General features: G+C 42.1%; 1 protein-coding gene across 4 annotated transcripts in view; it reads left to right on the top strand.

Annotated features, from left to right (window-relative positions):
- The first annotated feature begins 3,697 nt into the window (after window positions 1–3,697).
- The window catches only part of LOC147748571 (3-mercaptopyruvate sulfurtransferase-like), a 28,618-nt gene continuing 11,854 nt past the window's right edge, over window positions 3,698–20,461 (top strand). The window contains exons 1-2 of one of the 4 annotated variants that reach the window (XM_086963159.1): window positions 3,698–3,814; window positions 7,144–7,800. In XM_086963159.1, coding sequence (XP_086819285.1) covers window positions 7,206–7,800 — 595 coding nt within the window. In that variant the 5' untranslated portion in view covers window positions 3,698–3,814; window positions 7,144–7,205. Of the gene's footprint in view, window positions 4,452–7,143; window positions 7,801–20,461 lie in introns of all 4 variants that reach the window. The other 3 variants (XM_086963166.1, XM_086963176.1, XM_086963171.1) reach the window with 3 other exon arrangements.

Below are 20,461 nucleotides of genomic sequence, written 5' to 3'. Positions count from 1 at the left end.
TCCACGTTCCCGAGGGTGAGAGGCACACCACAAATCACTAAATCCTAAGTCATATAGTCTATTCAGTCCCTCTGCGGAGAGGGCACCTGCCTGGTGCGTACGTTGACATGATCTGTCTAAGTTGTTGTCTAGGACCAGATTTAGGTCTCCCCAAGAAGGATGTGGCAGTCTGGCATTGCAGAGGTCTCTGTAAGGGCCAAGTGAAAGAATCGCTCCTGACCATCGTTGGGGCCATACACAGAACCAATAGTAAAAATCAAATCGCCTATAGTAAACCTATAGGTCAGCAGTCTTCCCTTTAGCTCAGCCTCTTAATGCAGGACCCTACCCTTGAACCGCTGCACCACTAGAATAGCAACCCCCACCGTTTTAGTGTTGCCTGAGAAGAACAGCTGAATTGGGAACTCTCTGGACCGGAGACGGTGACAACCTTTCAATAAAAGGTGCATCTCCTGTAGTAGGCAGATATCAGCTTGAGATTGCTCTAAACACAAGAGGACCGCTTTGCGCTTCACTGGGTTGTTAAGACCCCTCACATTCAAGGTAAGAACTTTAAGCGTGGTGGCCGACATTCAATCAGGAATAAAGGTTAAGAAGCAATATTGGTGCGCGGAACCTGACCTCATCAATACACAAGGGCTTAGCAACTCTAGCAAGCCTAAAGAACGCAGGCCTATACAATCCCGAAGTGGTAGATGGACAAGGAACACAGAAACCCTCCCCCCAACGAGCCCCCCAAAAGAAACCATCCAATATGAAAAAAGAAAAACACCATATTGTCCATCATCCGTAGGTGATTGGAAAAGTACTGAATCTGGGTAGTCCGTCGAGTTCTGAAAAGCCCCCCCTCCCGCCAACGGCCCGGGAGCAAAAACCAGAAATGATTTGGCCTCATGATGCCGTAGAACTCAGCCAGGTTGGGAAGTGGACAATTCCGTTGACGCCGCTTCCAGTGCTGCTTGCTATCCCTTCATGATCTCTGCTGCAGGAGGCCTCCGGCCTCGTCGCCTCCTCCCCTGTTGACACCACAGGGGCTTGGAGTCGTCCACTTCTGTTGCTGGGGTCACCGTGTTGTTCTCCTCAGCAGGGGGGGATCTATGCCTAACAGGCGGCAGGCCTCCGTCAGGGATCATAGCTGAAAGAGTTTATTGTCCATCCGGAACACCAAACGAAATGGGTGACCCCAGCTGTAGGAGATGTTGTGTTGTTGTAAGTGGGCAGAGATAGGTTTAAAGTTTCTGCACTTCTGTAGGATAAGAACTGACAGGTCCGGATACAGGACCGGAGATTGATCCCGGAATTGCAATGGATTCATTTGACGTGCTTTTTAGAGGATCTCCTCTTTGGTGCGGTAGTCCTGCACACAGACCAGGATGTCTGGCGGCGGTGCCGAGGAAGCACGTGGGGGACCCACCCTGTGCGCTCTCTCTAGGCGGAGCTATGTTCCCAGAGGCCTCCCCAAGATGTGATTGAAGAGCTCCTGTGTGTACTTGAAAAGATCTTTTGTGTCATCCTGTAGCTTCACCCCACAGATCCGAATATTATGAAGCCGAGAACGATTTTCCAGGGCTTCAAGATGGGTTTGGAGGTCGACTTGCTGATCATGGATTCAGATGATTTCCTGCTGAAGTGCCGCGATTTCAGTGTCTTTCCCATCGCATTTGTCCTCAAGTTCTGCAACTTGCTCTCCTATGCTGTCCACGTCTCTACGGACCTCCTTAATTTCTTCTGTGAATTCTTTCTTGAGTGTGTGGATGTCCTCCCGTAAAGCGACAAACATTGATTCCAAGAACGCCTTGGTGATCGGTTCGGTTCCATCCTCCTGCTCAGAAATGGGTTGGGACGCTCCTGAAGCCATGCCAGCTAACTGTTGATGCGCCTGAACCTTGGCAAACAAGTCTTTTAAAGTCTTTCTGACCTCTGCATTTACAAGATGAGGAGGGTAAAATAAGGAGTCCATTAGTTAAAAGAAGAGACCTTAAAAATAGTACTCTGATTAATCAAAGATCTAAACTTTTCCGATACTTCGTTGCACATTTCAAGAAACCGGCCACAAAGGGGATACAGTCTGGTCTTAGCAATTGCAAGTAATAAAGTGCGGGGCGCACTTGCACAAAATTTAACTTTTTTAAAATGGGTTTTAAATAAAAAGTCCTTGGGAATTCATAAAATTTACAAAAGAACATAGAGTGTAGCAGGTCCTGAGGAGACAAGTTGTCGCAGCCACAGGGTGCTAACACGTTTCCTTTGTGACATCCCCTTGGGACTGCTAATAAAAGATGAAAAATGTTTAATCTGAACCTGATTAATAAAAATCGCTTGTATGCTGGTATCGGCCCTAATAAATATAGTTCAATATCTAGGGAGGTTTTAAGCATCACATATGATCGTACGCTGGGCTTCAGCAGATCTTTCTCCTCCCTTTCCATTGTTTTACGAAGGCGAAGAGATGTTTTGTGAGCGCTACGTCTTTTCTGGTGATACCTTTGGGTTTTAAAAACAGGTCCAGGCGCCCCAAATTGCTAAAACAGGTTTTTAGGTATTTTATCCATGGAATGTTAGTCATATGATCTAGACTCAAGATCTCTTTTAAAAGATTATGTGTAAGGCCGAGATGTTTGTTAATTAGCTATTTATAATTTTTTAAATAGAAAAGGAGGCCAAACAAACGTAGGTGAGACCTAATGATACCTCATGATATTTTTTAAAGTCCAGACAATGGCTTGATAAGATACTTAAAGCCAGTGCCGATTTAGATTAATTTAGCTGCTCTGAGAACAAGCAGTCTCATATATATATATACACAGTTATATAATATTCAGCTTTGAGAGAAATAATGGAGCGCCCGAGGCCAGGCCATGATTACATTTGCGGGAAAGTGTGGCATTAGGTAAACTGAAGTTCATTTGAAGTGGGGGGGGATGTGTGCTGAATATGCCTGCAGAATCTGTAAACAAGCACAAAGAAAAAAACACACACACACAGCCTTTCCCTAGGGGGAGCGAACAGGGGCACCATCTGTTTGCAGGAAAATTACAGACAGAGGTCGCCAAAGCTCGCTCCTGCAAGGGAAATGCCAAACGTCCACAAGTTGCAATTGAAAGCAATGCAAAGCGTGCACGTTTTTGGGCAAAAAAGCTGATCGATTCCAAGAGGTCCCCTCCTATGCAGCAAAGGTAGGCAAGACCTGCTTTTCGGGTCTTCCAGGGGCCGGTTGTCAACCATAAATTGACCAATTATCTGACCTGACACCTCGGATACACCATGTCCTGGGTCTGACCAGTCCATCACTCGACTCAATCCCACCGTCCTATTCTAAACCTGTTTCAAAAACCGTGAGTTGCTGCCACTGTTACATTGGCCCATCGCCGCCCTCCCCGAGCTTTTTCTATATAGAGGGTGGAAGCAACAGAGTGTCAACCGGATTTCACCCAGCTCAAATTGTATTTCCCGGTCCTTGAGTGACTCACCTTATGTCTTGTCAGCAAAGACCCGCCCCCTCCAAACTGCGTTGTTTCAGCCGACTGACAGGACAGCGTTAACAGCGTGTTTCAGAGGCACATGGGATTCCACAGCCAATAAACGCTTAACAATTATGTGCAGGGCGCCAGGATGTGTTCTGATGTCGATAACGCTCCAATCCCAAGCCGCCTTACACAGTTGAGCCCCTGCCACTCCTACAAGACGCCCATGTTACGTTGCGCCATGGAGTTGGCTGTCATGCGACCCGGAAGTACGTAAATTACGGCCAAGTGTCTTGCGGATAAGATCAATAAAGGGCAAAGAACGTTGAGCTGGATTTACGGACGGTCATGTAAGTAGCGAACAAGATTGTTGCATACCGCCTTTACAACTCATCCCGTTACAAAGAGCCCTTTCTCCTAATGTCCATGTATTGTTATGACTTCATTGGAAATGCTACACAGCGGACATTCCTGTAAGTACAGCCCATTGGTTTCCGGTACTTCCTTGTTGAAGGTGTTACATGGTTTACATAACCTGTAGGTAGCCTGGAACCGTTTAAAAGGGCACATTTTAAGTTAAACGACAGTGGGTTTCAGTACCCTTAAGCAGAACCTTCGTGGCCACGCTAACATTTTTCAGGTGGGTTGCAGGTTCGCCATTGCTTTCAGAGTAGGATAGGCTGTCCTCCCTTAACTGCGTCTCCCATGGACGTCTCTTTTAGTCACGGCTTTCCTGCAGTTGAGGGCTGTTGTGAATTTCTGCTACACGGAATATCCCCTCAAGGACCCCATTCATGTTCCGCTAAGGGGATACAGGAACCGCTCACCTCAACCTGAGAGCATGCCATTACATTGCTGAATAGAAATAGTCGTCTAGTCCAGTGCAACATATGTGCGCGCGCGAATAAACCAGAAGATGGAAGTCTGTGTGCTGCAGAGAGAACATTAAACTAGGACGTATTCCTCAGATCTTGTTACCCTGGACGAGTAAGTGTCCTCAACAACATATCGGGTGTATTCGCTCTCTTTTTGTTGCTCCTCATTCCCTAGAAGACTAAAGATGCATTTTGACAGCATACATGGGCATTTCAGTTTGATTTTCCATGGACTCAATCTCGTACAGGAGACACGTTGACCTGCTTGTTGCACTGAAGACCTACTGCTATGAAATGCAAGTGAATTATGTTACTCCACATATATATTCACACCTTAGAAGAACACACTGTGTTCTGAAAGAAGTAGTGTACTGTAATCGTTGCTTTTAGTTTCCTTAAAAGTGTGTTTTGGGCGAATGCAACTTGCACAATTTTTTCTTTTTGGTTGCCTTTCAGTCCACAAGCTTTGGATTTTTGTGCTTGGGGTGATGGGGTGGATGATTGTACGGTTATATAACTTACCAATTACCATTATCGGTCGATATAATTATTTTTAGGTTTTCCATCTGATTATTTAATGGTCGTATTGAACAACTTAAAAACAGGTGTTCTTAAATCGTATTACGTTCTCCTTAATTGTATTTGAAACTTAATTTAAACAGAGCATTGCTAAAGGTTATTATATTGCTACTTGTAGTTTATGTTAAATATTCTTGGTATGATGTTGGTAAATATGCAAGCATACAGACTACGTTCAGGAAACGTAAAGTTTAACAACTCGATGAATTTTCACGTTTAGACTGATGTTTGAAGCCCTTTGGAGTATGGGGGCCCCATCCTCCTCAAGTTGCAGGAAGGAACTCCTGCCAGGGCAGAACTCATCCGGTCATCGTTGTCCTCTCCATACCTGTAGTAAATTTCAGTTTATTGAGAAGTTTTGCAGAGTGCTGTGCTTTGCGTTGTTATTTCAGAGAAACCAATGAATGGTAAGAATGGTAAGTGTCACGTGGTAAACGTGAGTAGTGGTAATGCCTTCGTGGTAAATGATGTTTCCCATTTCGGAGTGCTGTAAGTGTAACCTTATGCGATTCGGCAGGAGGTGTGGAGTTGGAGGGCCCTGCTTTACGTTGTTCATCTTAGTTACTTACTAGACGTTCACTTGAGAGCGTTGTGGCACATGTCTGTTTTGATGTCCTCTTTGAGGTAAAGGTCGTTGGATTCTGCTCGCGGGCTTGGATTCAAGGTTTCCATGAGGATGACCTTTTTTATTAATAATTTATTATAGACCATTCTCTTTGGAGTGTGTGGTGCACCAATGGGCGGTATGATTAATTACTATTTAAATAGCTGGTGACTGGATGTAAAATCTAACATGCAGTGTCTTAGCTACTTAAGTCGGGTGTCCAGTGTAGGCCCTCAAGGGCTGATTCCATGTCAGATTAACTGGATAGCCAGTAAATCAGTTAATTTTATTATTTGTAAAAACATGACTTCCACGTTGGACTATTACCCATTAATAAATTACATTTCTCAAACTTTGAAAATTGTACTGTCTTAAACGCATATTCCCAGTATGCAGGTTATTTCAATTTAAGTTCCATTCGGAGTATTTTTATGTAAATGTATCGTTTGTGGGTATCCAGAGAATCTAACGTGTATCCAATCTTGCTAAAGCTACGTTGGACACACCTTGTTTAAGTCTAATCCTGTTTGAAACTGAGAGATCCAGTTTAGGGTGAAAGGTATACAAGAGGATTGTAGTTTACTGCAGCTCAGAATTGTTAGCAAGGGCACCTAACTTTGCTTATGCGGTGGCAGGCATTGTAAAACGTGAGTGATCAACGTGAACATCTCCCTGTGGCCGTCACCACAGTAATTGTACCCGTAAATAAATCCAAGGCCCCCAAACAGTAATGTTTGCTTTGATGCAAATATCTTAGTGCAGGAAAATAATTGTTGGTCCAAAAGTTGTACTTTTGTGCCATATAAGGTTAATTTAACACAGAAAGCATACACTGCTATTAAACCGGGCAATGTCAAGTTGTACTATCTAAATTGTTTTCCAAGGTTGATATTGTGCTAGGATTAGCAGCTGGCCAACATTGTTACAGATTTGCCCTTCCAACTAATTAATGTTTCATGACTTTTTGTGCTTTTCTGAATATTTGGGGGACGTTTTAAAATTACATTTATAATTTTATGTTGGTAGTTCAACATCTATACATAATTAAGTGTCTTCATAGTGTAATACTTGAAGGTTACAATGTACATGTGATTACTAATTTGCATTCCTGTTCGGAGAAGCCACAAACTGCCTCATTAGAGCCCCACCCTTAAGGCACTTGTTCCTGAGGACATACAGTTGTTTGAGCTTTTATTCTGTTTTCCGGCCTTTTAGGCTTCCGCAGCAGGTATTGAAGCACCCGTGTATGGGGTGATTCTGAATATGACTGGTACATAGGGTCTTCCTCCATATCCCTGCTGGGTTAACACTCACTTTTAGCCCCCAAAGACTTATCTGCCCACTAGAGTACATAGTCGCACATCTATACGAATCCCCGAACAGGTGATGTGGTCTTCCTGCATGCTTTTCCCAATCAGTGATGGAGGCAGTGAGCGCTTTATCCTTGTGCCCGTCCTCAATCAACCAGTATTATGCATGACAAGCACAGTATCACTTTGTAAGCAGCTTTCAACTTCACCTAGCACAAGAAGGGGCAGACACTATTCAATTTGTCAAATCCTTGAACCCATCTTCTTGATGTTGCTCTCCTAACTTTATTTTATTTGTCTTTTGCCTTCAGAATCCGATGTGACTTTGCACCCTGATATCCTGTCCCCTTGGCATCTGATCTTTGACTCCACTATGGCCAGCCAGGTACTGCTTCGCACCCTCGTATCTGCTAAATGGCTGTCTGAGGCATTACGCTCCACCCAGCTGGGCAGCCCCCTCCGGATCCTTGATGCTTCTTGGTACTTACCCAAGACCAAACGTGATGCTCGCAAAGAGTTTAAACAGCGTCACATCCCGGGATCCCTGTTCTTCGATATAGATGCCTGTGCAGAACGGGCCACCCCCTACGACCACATGCTTCCTACAGAGGACGACTTTGCTGAGTATGTGGGCAACTTGGGTATCGACAACAACTGCCATGTGGTTGTTTACGATGGCAGCGATCTGGGCTCTTTCTCTGCACCTCGTGTGTGGTGGATGTTCCGCATCTTTGGGCACCGGGATGTGTCGCTTCTGAATGGTGGGTTTAAAAACTGGCTACTGGAGGGGTACCCTGTGACTTCGGGGGTGCGTCGACCTACACCAACTGAGTTCAGTGCCAAGCTGGACCATTCTCAGGTGAAGACTCATGAGGAGATGGTGGACAACATGGAGACACATGCCTTTCAGGTTGTTGACGCTCGTTCTGAGGGACGTTTCCGGGGTCTGGAACCTGAGCCGCGGGAAGGTGAGACGCACTCTGTCACTGGGTTATATATTCTTGGGAAATTATGTATAAGAGTATTTTACTGGTTTAGCAATTGGAGGTGCTGGTATTCTAACTAGTGGAAACACCAAAGATGGATCTTTTGTTTGCTGCAGGTGCTGCCTAGATTCTACCAATGGGAACAGTAGGAAGTACATTTGATAGATCAAGAGTGTTGGCAGCATTTGGAGGCATTGTTGGGCCTCTTGCTGTGATGGTAGAGTGCATAGATCTTTGATGGTGATAGTGGTAAGAAATGCTGTACATTATTTATGATAGCAGTAGGAAGCACGGAAGACTGTTTTCAGTTGCTAAAACCTTAATGTTGGGAGACTCTGCCAATGGCACCCTAATGGTACCAGGAGTTGACAACTCTGTTGAGCTTTTCGTTACTGGTACCCTCTTTTATCACTAGATACAAGAGTGAGGGGCGATTAAAGCTACAAGTGTGAAAGAGTGCAGATTGTAGGCTCTTACCGGTAGAAAATTACGATGAACTGTTACTTAAGAAAGGGCAGTATTTAGCAGGCACTGCTGAAGTTACAATAGACAATACTGAGGGATTACAAAAGGCAGCAATAGTATTATGTGCTAATTACTGCTCCCTCTGAGTGGTCGTTGTGAAGCACAACCAGGCAAGTCCAGCAAGATCCTTCAGTGGTGGAGGGTAGAGTGTGGCTCCTGACAGTATTATTGCTAAAAGGTACAAGCAGACTTAATGGATAAGACACAGTGATCGCATTGCTGGGATTCTTGGTTGCAGTACTAACTACCACAGCTCATAGCTCCATGGTGGTTGCAGCAGCAGCAGCAGAAGTTGCTCTTAAGATTTTTCTTGAAAGTAGCACCAGGGCACGTAGCTAATGGGCCTTTACTAGTGACAGCAGTAGGATATTGTGCTGATATTCACTGCTGCAGCTGCTTTAGGAGGTTGTGCTGAGATTGGTAATGCTTGTACAATAAGTGGAGTTAGGTCCTGGGACATGTAGTTGGTTGGACCATATATATCTAAGAAAAACAAACGAGTACCAACCACACACTTAATTCAATCCTTCTATTAAAGGAAGAAAACAAACCAATATCACTCTTGGGTCTGTTGGGTATTTCTTATTCTTACCCTTTTAATTTCTATATTTCAATTTTCAAAAAGATTTTTATGTATGAAAAGGAACAGAACATTTTTGACATTTACACATAAATACAAAACATTATTCACACATATATATATATATATATACACACTGTACAATATTTACTTATTTTTGATTAATATACACAGATCCTTGTCTAAACTTGACAAAGTGACGCTCAATATCAGTCTTAATTCAATACATATAAATGTGGACAATCGAAGATTAAATAAACCAAATCTAAATTCATTGGTCTATAGGTCAATTGATGTCGTATTTTATATGCCTACGCGTTTCAAACCAGTTGATTTCAGTTCATAGGTTCTCTTCAGGGCTCTGTCTTTTAGTAAGTATCTGAAAAATGTGTACAAAAAATAAATTCATTTTAGCTTCTATTTTAATAGTTTGTCTCCATCTATTTGAACTGTTGCTATTTTATACTTGTTTTTCCTGCAGCCGCCGGTCTACAGGTTTGACGTTTATTTCCGTAGTCTTGCTCCTGCACCCAAAGTGGAAAATAAATTTATCACTATTTGTGTAGGGTGTCAGTGTCCAACATTGTCAAGCCTCATTTCCCCAGACATACCTTTCTTAATGTTTCATTGCTCTTGAATCTTATTATATTCTCTTCATGGGGAGACGCTCTTTCTGTACTTTTAAGGACGACCTAGAATTTAAAGAGGTGTCTTAGTTTATATCGAGCCTGTGATTCACCATTCTTATTACTTATTTAGACTCGTGGGGCATACCTGTTATGATATCACAGTATCATCAGCACTTTCCGCTTTTCCAAGTTCCTATGTGTGGAGGCGGTACTCCAATGTTCTGTGGTTGCCTTTGGACCTGAAAATTACGAACGAGTCTCTGTCAGATCTATCGGGATAACTATTTTTTCAGCCTTACTATCTTTAACACTCAAGGTGGTATACCTGTAATCTTCTAGTGGTGCTCCGCGTGTTTTCCGTTTTACTTCGCGCCCCAATTGGAAATCGTGGGGGCACTCGTTTCTTTTAACCGGTTTTGGAGAATTGAAGTCAGTTTGTATTTTTTAAAATCCTTTCAAATAGGACCTTCATTAAACTAGGTTGTTCCGCTCTCCCCTTACCTCTGCGTTCGGCGATCCGGTGACTGCAGAATCAATCTGTGGACGCCGTCGCCATCTTTGAACAGGTTATAGCAAGGGTCATGTGCTCTGTGTCAGCCATTTTGGAAGGGGTAAACTTATTGTGCCGCTTTCTATCAAACATTATGGGTAGATTTAAAATGATTATATACATTAAAGCTTTGTTTTATATTGAGCGATTCATTGTAAATGGAAGCCCGGGTATTTCTCGCGTTTGCATCATGGAAACCGTGTGCCGGGTGTTTAGTGTACGGTGGCCATATTGGAATGGACTTATTACCGCGAAAGTTGTAATTTCATAACCAAATACTAACTACATCCACCCGTGCCGGGTTGTCCCTAAAGTATTTACAATCTTGAAATTTCAGACAATGAGTTCAGGCCTGAAAGCACACTATTAAATTTCAATATTAGGTACGCTTCCTTTTGCAGTAGTACTCTCTCAGGGTCTACTGAAGATTTTTTGTTTTGGACACTGAACAAAACAGACCATTTAAAGTCACATTCTCCATGGCAGTTTTCTACAAAGTGCTCAACCATTGGGGCAGTTAAAACTTTATTTTTTATTCTTGATCTGTGTTGGGTCATGCATGTATTTACTTGTTGACTAGTTTTTCCAATGTAGATTTTGGAACAGGGACACACAATTACATATATGACATTTCGAGTTTTACAATTTGTAAAACACGGGTGCTTCCATTTCACATTACAATGGGCAAATTCTTCACCTTCCATTGTGTTGGCACATGCCACACAGTTACCACATCTATGATGACCTGTTATGGGTTTTAAACCCCACTTTGTAAGTGGATCATTCTTTGGTTTTGGTATCATTATATCTGCTCGTACAACCATTTGGCCAATGCTTCTGTTTTTCTTATATGCGAAGAGTGGCTGGGGGAAGGAACACTTAAGGTTCTCCAATAGGTGCCAGTTCTTTAACACTGCTTGTCTGATTTTACTGGTGTCTGGACCAAAAGTGGTCACACAAACCAGTCGATCCAATTCAGGTTTCTTAGTGGTCTGTAAGACATTCTCTCGGTGTGAAACATGCCTTCTTATTTGAATGTTTCAATAATTTACGAGGATAACCTCTGTGTTTCAGTTCTTCGCAGAAAGTTTCGGCGTGTTGTTCATAATCTGCAATATCCGTACAATTTCTTCGTATACGGAGTAGTTGTCCGTAAGGCAAATTAGCTTTTAAATTTCTTGGATGAGCGCTTTGGTGATGTAGCATCGTGTTCTTATCTGTCTTTTTCCTATACAGGGCAGATTTTAGTCGTCCTTCTGCACATGTGAACTCTACATCGAGAAAGGTCATTTTTGTGGCACTGGAGTCTATTGAGAACTTAATATCCTGATGTTTGGTATTGAGCCACATATGGAACTGCATCAACTACATATGGCTCCCCTGCCACAGGAGCCACACGTCATCGATGTAGCGATACCGTTGTTTTATATGTGCGATATAGGGGTTGTTATGATCGATGTACTTCCTTTCGTATTCTGCCATAAACAATACTGCCATTTCTGGCGTGTAAGGACAACCCATAGCAGTTCCTTTGGCTTGCATAAAGAACTGCTCATTGAATCTAAAATAATTCTTTCTCGGGGCTACCTCAGCTAGTCGCAAAATGAATGAAGTTGGTACTTGGTGTGGTCTAACCCGGGCCTCCAGATACAATTCCATCACTTCTAGTGCCTCGTCCTGGGGAATCTGGTTATATAAGGACGTAACGTCCATTGTCACTAGTAGTTCTGAGGTGGAGTCAAACTCAGTACCCTCCACCTTGATTAAAAAATCTGTGGTATCTTTCAGGGAAGACTTTACTTTGGAAATAAAGGGTTTCAAAAAGAAATCCACCTATTTGGCCAGGGGCTCTAGACATGAGTCGCACCCTGACACAATTGGGCGTCCTGGGGGTTCGTTTAGATTTTTGTGGATTTTAGGGAGAAAATATAAGATCGGGGTTCTTGGAAATTTTTTAATCAGAAGTCACTTTCTTTGGGACCTACAAACCCACTTTCCATCCCAAGTTTGATTATGTCTGAAATCATTCCCTGTATACTTTTAACAGGGTCTTCCTCTAATAGTCTATACCACACTCTATTCTCCACCTGGGCCCTAGCTTCTGTTCTGTATTTGTCCCTCGGCCAGACCACCACAGCACCGCCTTTGACGGCCTGTTTGATTACAATCGAGTTATCGTCTTTCAGATTTTTGAGAGCTACTCTTTGGCCTTTACTTATATTTTGTTTGATGTACCCTTTATTCCTTTCTAATTTGTCTATCGAGGACAACAGGATCTGCTCAAAGGCATAAATTTGCTTTGGAATTTTTTGAGTTGGTACAAAAGTGGATTTATTCCGCAATCCTGTAGTTTCCTTTTCTACCAAAGGAGGTTGGTTAGAAAAAAAGGCTCTGAGCCTAATCTTCCGACAAAAATCTATTGCCTCCAGTTTGGTTTTTGTAAAGTCCGTGTATTGGCAGGGGACGAATTTCAGTCCTAAATTTAGGACCTATTCCTCATCCCTTGTCTATTTTCTGGGAGAGATTTACTACACTAGTGCTATTTGCTACGATTTGTAGGTGTTTTTCCTTGTCCGCATTTCCCACGGTACCTTGTACCTTGCTTTGGATTGTTGGCCCTTCTCTAAAAAACTCACTTGCTTTTTATTAGGGTTGCCGCGTGTATCTGAACCTGATGATTCTGAGGAGGAGGTCTCGGAGAAAGTCTTGAATCTATTGCGAGATCTTCCGAGAAAGCAAGAAATACCCGGGCTTCCATTTACAATGAATCTCTCAATAAAAAACCATAAAGCTTTAATGTATATAATCATTTTAAATCTACCCATAATGTTTGATAGAAAGCGGCACGATAAGTTTACCCCTTCCAAAATGGCCGAGACAGAGCACATGGCCCTTGCTATAATAACCTGTTCAAAGATGGCGACGGCGTCCACAGATTGATTCTGCAGTCACCGGATCGCCGAACGCAGAGGTAAGGGGAGAGCAGAACAACCTAGTTTAATGAAGGTCCTATTTGAAAGTTTTTTTAAAAATACAAACTGACTTCAGTTCTCCAAAACAGGTTAAAAGAAACCAGTGCCCCCGTGATTTCCGATTGGTGCGCGAAGTAAAACGGAAAACACGCGGAGCACCACTAGAAGATTACAGGTATGCTACCTCGAGCGTTAAAGATAGTAAGGCTGAAAAAATAGTTATCCCGATAAATCTGACAGACTCGTTCGTAATTTTCAGGTTCAAAGGCAACCACAGAACATTGGAGTACCGCCTCCACACATAGGAACTTGGAAAAGCGGAAAGTGCTGATGATACTGTGATATCATAACAGGTATGCCCCACAAGTCTAGATAAGTAATAAGAATGGTGAATCACAGGCTCGATATACACTAAGACACCTCTTTAAAATCTAGGTCGTCCTTAAAAGTACAGAAAGAGTGTCTCCCATGAAGAGAATATAATAAGATTCAAGAGCACTGAAACATTAAAGGTATGTCTGGGGACATGAGGCTTGACAATGTTGGACACTGACACCCTACACAAATAGTGATAAATGTATTTTCCACTTTGGGTGCAGGACCAAGACTTCAGAAATAAACGTCAAACCTGTAGACCGGCGGCTGCAGGAAAAACAAGTATAAAATAGCAACAGTTCGAATAGATTGAGACAAACTATTAAAATAGAAGCTAAAATGAATTTATTTTTTGTACACATTTTTCAGATACTTACTAAAAGACAGAGCCCTGAAGATAACCTATGAACTCAAGTCAACTGTTTCGAAACGCGTAGGCATATAAAATACGACATCAATTGACCTATAGACCAATTAATTTAGATATGGTTTATTTTTTGAATAATCTTTGATTGTCCACATTTATATGTATTGAATTTAAACTGATATTGAGCGTCACTTTGTCAAGTTTAGACAAGGATCTGTGTATATTAATCAAAAATAAGTAAATATTGTACAGTGTGTTTGTATGTATGTATGTATGTATATATATATATATATATATATATTAGTGTGAATAATGTTCTGTATTTATGTGTAAATGTCAAAAATGTTTTGTTCCTTTTCATACATAAAAATCTTTCTGAAAATTGAAAAAATAGAAATTAAAAGGGTAAGAATAAGAAATACCCAACAGACCCAAGAGTGATATTGGTTTGTGTTCTTCCTTTACTAGAAGGATTGAAGAAAGTGTGTGGTTTGTACTCATTTGTTTTTCTGAGATTGGTAATGCTGACAGTACCAACAGTAGCTACCTTCTCATTGGTGACCGTGTTAGGAGAACTGCTCCGAGATCTTCAGGAAAGTCAGTGTTAAGGTCACAACTGATCGTTTATTGGAGAGGATACTTTAAGGTATTGCTTAGAGCTGTTTATGGGCAGCAGCAGTGTAAAGCATGACTAATATTAGTGGCTGTGTAGGGAAACATCTGCTATGGACAATTAGAAATAGGAGCACTGGTGGAGTTCGGATTACCTGTAGTACTAGAGGGCGTTCCAATGACAGGTGGCAATGCTGATTAGTCTTTAAGAGTTGCAGGAGTACGTGGCACTTTTCATAGTCTTACGGGCTGTCTATTCATTGGCCCTGCTTAAAAGGCGTTAAAAGTATGATGGAACGCTGAGCTTTTTACTTATGGTATACAATAGTTTGTGGCATGCAAGATTTTGAGATGTCTAGTATTAGTGTTCAAGGATCAGAACCATGCCAGATTTTTAGGATGGCGACAGACTAAAAGAAACACATTTCGATTTCTTCTGTATAAAGGTAATATCTATTTTATTATGAAAGTGTGGCAAGGCTTCAACCTTGTGGACTAACATTGGACTGCTCTACAAGAGGAAGTACTATAGACAAGTCCTTCCAGGAGGCCGGAGTAGAGAGCGCTATTGATAGTGACAAAGCCTGAGGATACTGCTTAGAAGTATTTAATGAATGAAAAGTGATAAGGAGGCAGGACCCCAAAGGACTGCCATGTGACAGCAGTTGTGATCACACTTGGGTGATTTTTAAGAATCGCCTCTTTTGGCAGCACTGAAAAATCTTAGTTACCAAGCCCAGGAAGTTTTGCTGCAAAATCCTTTATGCTATTAGCAGCATGGATATGGGGCTTATTCTGAGTTTCATACAGGAGGCAGCATTAAGATACACCCATTGGTAACCTCAATAGGTCTCGCCTATGAGACCTACTGGTATTGTCAATGTTCTATACTTGTATACAGCGATGTGGCTGCTGTGTACCCCAGTTTTATTCCTTTACACGCACCACTAGATCCAAATACTTCAGAGGACGGGTAGCGGCAATGCATAGAAAAACTCTTCATACCACCCTTATTATTCTAACCCAAAGTGAAAGCTGCAATACAGTGATTCAGGTCACACAAAAGCACAACTTTAACACAAACATCATTACCTGCCCCAGCCCACCACACCCAGTCTACAACTTCGCAAGCAGTCCACCATATTCTTAAGAGAAATACTTAAGCTTTTTCTGGATTGATGATGGCAGGCTTGGTCAAAAGAATTGGACACTTGTGAAAGCCTTCAATTGGAAATGCTTTCTACACAACAGTTTCACACTGCAAACTTTGTATGCATACTCTACTTTAGCGTAGTTTGCTTATCACCATTCCTTCATCCAGTACTAAGATTTGCTTCTCATACCTCGCCTGATTATATACTTTCCACTGTTGCAGAGAGCCTAGCCAAAGTGGGCATAATCTGCTCCAGTCTTAGAATATGTAACAAGCTTTTAAAGCCAATAGGTCTTGGCAATCTGAGAGCTATAGGCGTTGTCAATGTTATTGTCTTTTAGCTTTGTTATTGAGTGGAATGGATGTATGTGGCGTGGAATTGTTTGGTGTGGAATTGTGTATTTGAATTATATGGCATGGTGAGCCTTGGAATTATGTGACTAGTAATTATGTTGTATTGGGTGGAGTGGAATTATGTGGAGTGAGATTGTGTGTTATGTAATTATTTTGAGTGGTGTCGCATGTAGTGGAGGTGAATTATGTGGTGTGGTATTGAATTTGTTGCATAAAATTTTGGAAAACACTTCATGCTTCATAAAAATATGATTACAGGACAGTAAGGCCTAATGTTTGTCGGTTTTGAAAGGACAAAAATGTTCAAGTAAATTTTCCAACTGTTGGGATCTTGTTAAATTTTGTCTTAAAAATGTGAAGTTCTGCGATTTAAATCCAGCTTCCTTATTCTGCTGTTATAACCGTCCCAGTGCCAAGAATAATGGGAATGGCATAACTAAATGCGCACAGTACTGTGTGTGTATATCTATTGTGTAAATTTCTATCTATGGGGAGATGCATAGACACTCTGTGGCGGGATTGAGAAACGCACGTGGAGGTAAACTGGCAAGAAGGCCACCCAAATAGGGACGACATACAGTCATGGGTATAAGTAAAGCAACTCTGTTGCAAGAAGCAATTCAAGTTAATCTAAAGTGAGCAATTGCCTCTGGAAAGATTCTCAGCTTCTCCTCAGCCTGTCAGAATCATAACTTTATTAATGGGTGAAATATGACTCACTCGTGATTGTGTGGCGTACAAATCTCAGGTCAGTTTAATTTCTGGAATAAAATGCTTTTGGTGGTAGAAAAGTGCCAGGTAGAAGACTGCATTTACCACACAGTGCAGTAAATCATCTGTCAAAACTACCAAAGGTTTCCTGAGTTCTGTACCATACAAGGGACTTTTTTGCAGTGTTTCATTCCCAACTAAAACAATTGCATATTTAAACATTATGGTCAGATTTACTCTGGTTTTCAGGCACAAGTTTGTTTTTAGGTCTTGCGCCTAGCGATAAACTGTGCAGCAGTGTTTGTGCATCGAGAGTCCTTTTGTCCAGGTTTTGAAAATGGACCTGGAAAATGCTCACGCTCGTGCGTGTGATTTTCCATTTGAGGCCTGCTATTGGCCTTTCCCTGCGTGATGTTTTGTCAACTAGACCCCAATAGGCCAAAGTCTCTGCTCCACCCTCTGGTTGTTTGATCCTGTGCACGTCTTGTTTTCTCTCTGTGGCTTTTTTTTCTCTGGGTTTGGATGCGTTTCGTTCCCAATCCATTTCGTAGAGTCAGTAAGACCGTTCCTGCGCTTAGGAGCTGTATTCTGTGTATACTAGCGATTTTATTCTGTTTTATCTTCCCCCCCCGCCCCCTCCCCCAGCTTCCAACCTCTCCCCACCCCCTACTCCCCTCTTTCAGCTAATGAAGTCTGTGTCAAAGCTCTTTCCCTTTTCTCATCCTCCACAGCTGTCTCTTGCCTCACCTGTCTCATTTCTCCTCACCTTCCATCTCTTCTATCCCTCGCTCTGCCCCCTCGATCCCCTCACAGCTCGTCCCTTCTTTCACCCTCCACCGCTATCTTTTTAATAGAAGGCTCGCAAAGAAGCAGACTGGCCTGTAGGGGTGTCCAGGAGGTGAGGCTGGTAGGGCTGGGAAAGGTCACGTCACTTGTTGGTAATACTCGCACCGCTGAGCAAAGAACCTTTCTGGTGATTTTAAAAGACGACGAAGCTCACCGATGCTAATTATCATTGATGTCGTTCGGAAGGTGGAAAAAAATCCAAGGTAAAAAGTTGGCATGAGTTTTTGCCGGTGCTAACAGGCAAGAATTTTCCATTCCGAAACTACCTTATCAGTCACAATAGTAAAACTGTGCTAACTGAACGGAAATCCACTACCTCGTATATATACAATCTTTTGCAACTTTCCTGGCCTTCTCTAAAGGTGGGCCACAAATAATGAAGATGACCTCCCTTCCAGGGCAGGTGGCTCACAAACTTCAGCATGTGGTGAACGGTTTGGTGAAGTTAAGGAAACGAACGTGCAACACAGGCACGGTGGAAGCTAGTTCTAATAAAATAACCTATTTAATGTATTATCTTACATGGTACTTCTATAACTACTGCTGTTTCACATAGAAGACCTAAACAGAACTTCACACCTTAGTTTATCGCTTAGATGCACTGTAAGTAACTGGGGCTGCTACTAACCAGATTAACAGTGTCCGCCTAGGACTGATGAAAGCATTTATATCTAACTCACAAACCACACTAGACATCAGCAAGGAAACTTAACTCACTGAACCATATTGCCAGCTGCTACCCCAAGAGTGGCCTGGCTGTACAAAAATGCCAATAAGAGGGCAGCACTGTCAGGCTTGGGACAGGCACCGTGCAGGGAGGCCTTCGGGGAAAACTCCAGACTAGACCATTCTAGACACATCAAGCACTTTTTTGTTGAAAAGAACGCTACGTGCACATTAAATAAACAATACTTCAAACACAACATAATTTACAGCAGTAAATAGTTATAGAGTGGTGTACTAAAGACGCTCCCTCCTATTACATGACTCGATTTATCATACTCTTGAGGGTGAATAGTTGAGTGGGTTTTCCAGGACTGGAACCTGGAACCTGACTCCTGGCAGCCCACTGCAGAGGTTGCTTTTACCAACTAAGCTATTTTTGCAGAATAAAATATGAACACTGAGGGGCACATGTAAAAGCTGTTACTTTTAGCGCTGTGACGTCTACAACGCTGGAACATAGTGCTACATAAAACTAGAATAAATAATGTACCACGGACGCTTACCAATAGGTAACAAACTATGCCATTTACAATACCAACAACTTCAAACTTTGATAATGCAAGACCTATTGAATTGCAAATGCTTGTTTTATGCAACTGTCCTTTACTTTCTCCCAGAGTTTAACAGCCCATAATGTTGCCTATTATGCTGCATAACTTTCCTTTTCTTGCCTTTGACACCTAATTTAGTCAACCATGCTGCTTAATTTGGTTCATTCCTGCCACACAATTCCAATAGCCTTATTAAAGTTTGAGCTATTGGTGTTGCATTATTGAGCAATCCCAATAGCTCAAACTTTAATAATGCGAGACCTATTGCATTGCAAATGCTTGTTTCACTTTATAATGTGTTACGGTTCTCAACATAACTTGACAGTTAACATTTTGCATCTTTAAAGTGAACACAGGCTGTGGGCCTCATTAATTGTTGGACTGGTTAGTTGCCAGGTTACTTTGGATGCAAACATGGCAAAATAGGCTCACTGGAAAAATGTTTTAAAAAATATTGGTGTACAGAGATGTGTGTGTGAGCACGCACGCGCAATGACAGAACTGCACACCGGAATGGGTCCAAAATCTGAGTGCTATACACAGTGAGGGTTATAAAAATGTGTGAACGAGAAGAGGAAAAGAGGCAAATGTGGGAACAATATTTATTAGTTTGCTTAGTTGCGGAGGCATGTGAACATCTTCCAAAATAGTTATCTTAAAATGTACTGTAAAGTGCTATAAACCAAAATACATGCCTACCATGCCAAGTCTTTCAAAAATGTTTTATTACCTGCTAATTCTGGTCGCCTTGATTTTTGATCAGAAGGCTGAAACAAAAGATATTTTACCTGTGAAGGTAGCATAAACATGGATTGGGTATTGCAACCTGTCTACCTGCCGGATATATTAAGTAACTTCCCATTACATGCCGCGTTTGGACAGCACAAGGAGGCATCCCTTGATATTGGCTTTATTTCACAAATGATTGAAACCTAAAAGAAAGCATCAAAAGTTGAAGGCATGCAACTTAAAGCTGCTTCCATTTCAATAGACAAACCAAACAGGTGATGGACCGAATGTGGATCAATGTCACACGTTCACCCCAGTCCAAAGATCTGGGCCCAAATCCATCGCAATTGCCGCCATAAGTGCGCTGGGGATGCTCAGACGTGGGTCCCAGGCACTCCACACCACTGGAGTCAAGCTAGCCGGGCTGATGAGAGGTTTTACCTCGAAACCGGTCCGGTCCTCGGATGCTTGATTCCGTTCTGGGAAGGACATGGCTTTTGTAGTTCGGACTGGACTGTTCCCATGGGGCACAGGGTCAGAGCTGATTTGCATATCGCCATTGTCTAACCCAGGGTGGTGTGGAGTGCAAAAAAACGATCGATTTGGGCCCAGATCTTTGGACTGGGGTGAATGTGTGACATTGATCCACATTCTGTCCATCACCTGTTTTGTTTCCATTTCAATAGAACTGATCAATAACAGCATGTTTACCTCTTCAATCGTATCCAGTTAATCACTCTGTCAAAAGCGCAATGTAAATAGGTTGATCCTGCTTTTGGCTGTCTTTTTTTCAAATTACACTTCTATTAAGTAAGTATATTATTTAAGGTTTGGGTTATTCGAGGTAATGAAACCAAACATTATATTGGATGAAAAACATAGCCTCTTGCTCAAAAAGCACTTGTGCTGATCCCAACAGCTTGGTTAAATAAAACCAAAGACAGTAGAAAAACAATGGCCTCT

This window comes from Lissotriton vulgaris, chromosome 1_1 (genome assembly GCF_964263255.1).
Source record: "Lissotriton vulgaris chromosome 1_1, aLisVul1.2, whole genome shotgun sequence".
NCBI classification, from domain to species: Eukaryota; Metazoa; Chordata; class Amphibia; order Caudata; family Salamandridae; genus Lissotriton; species Lissotriton vulgaris.
The sequence above is the reverse complement of the archived record's forward strand: the minus strand, read 5'-3'. Positions and strand labels throughout refer to the sequence as shown.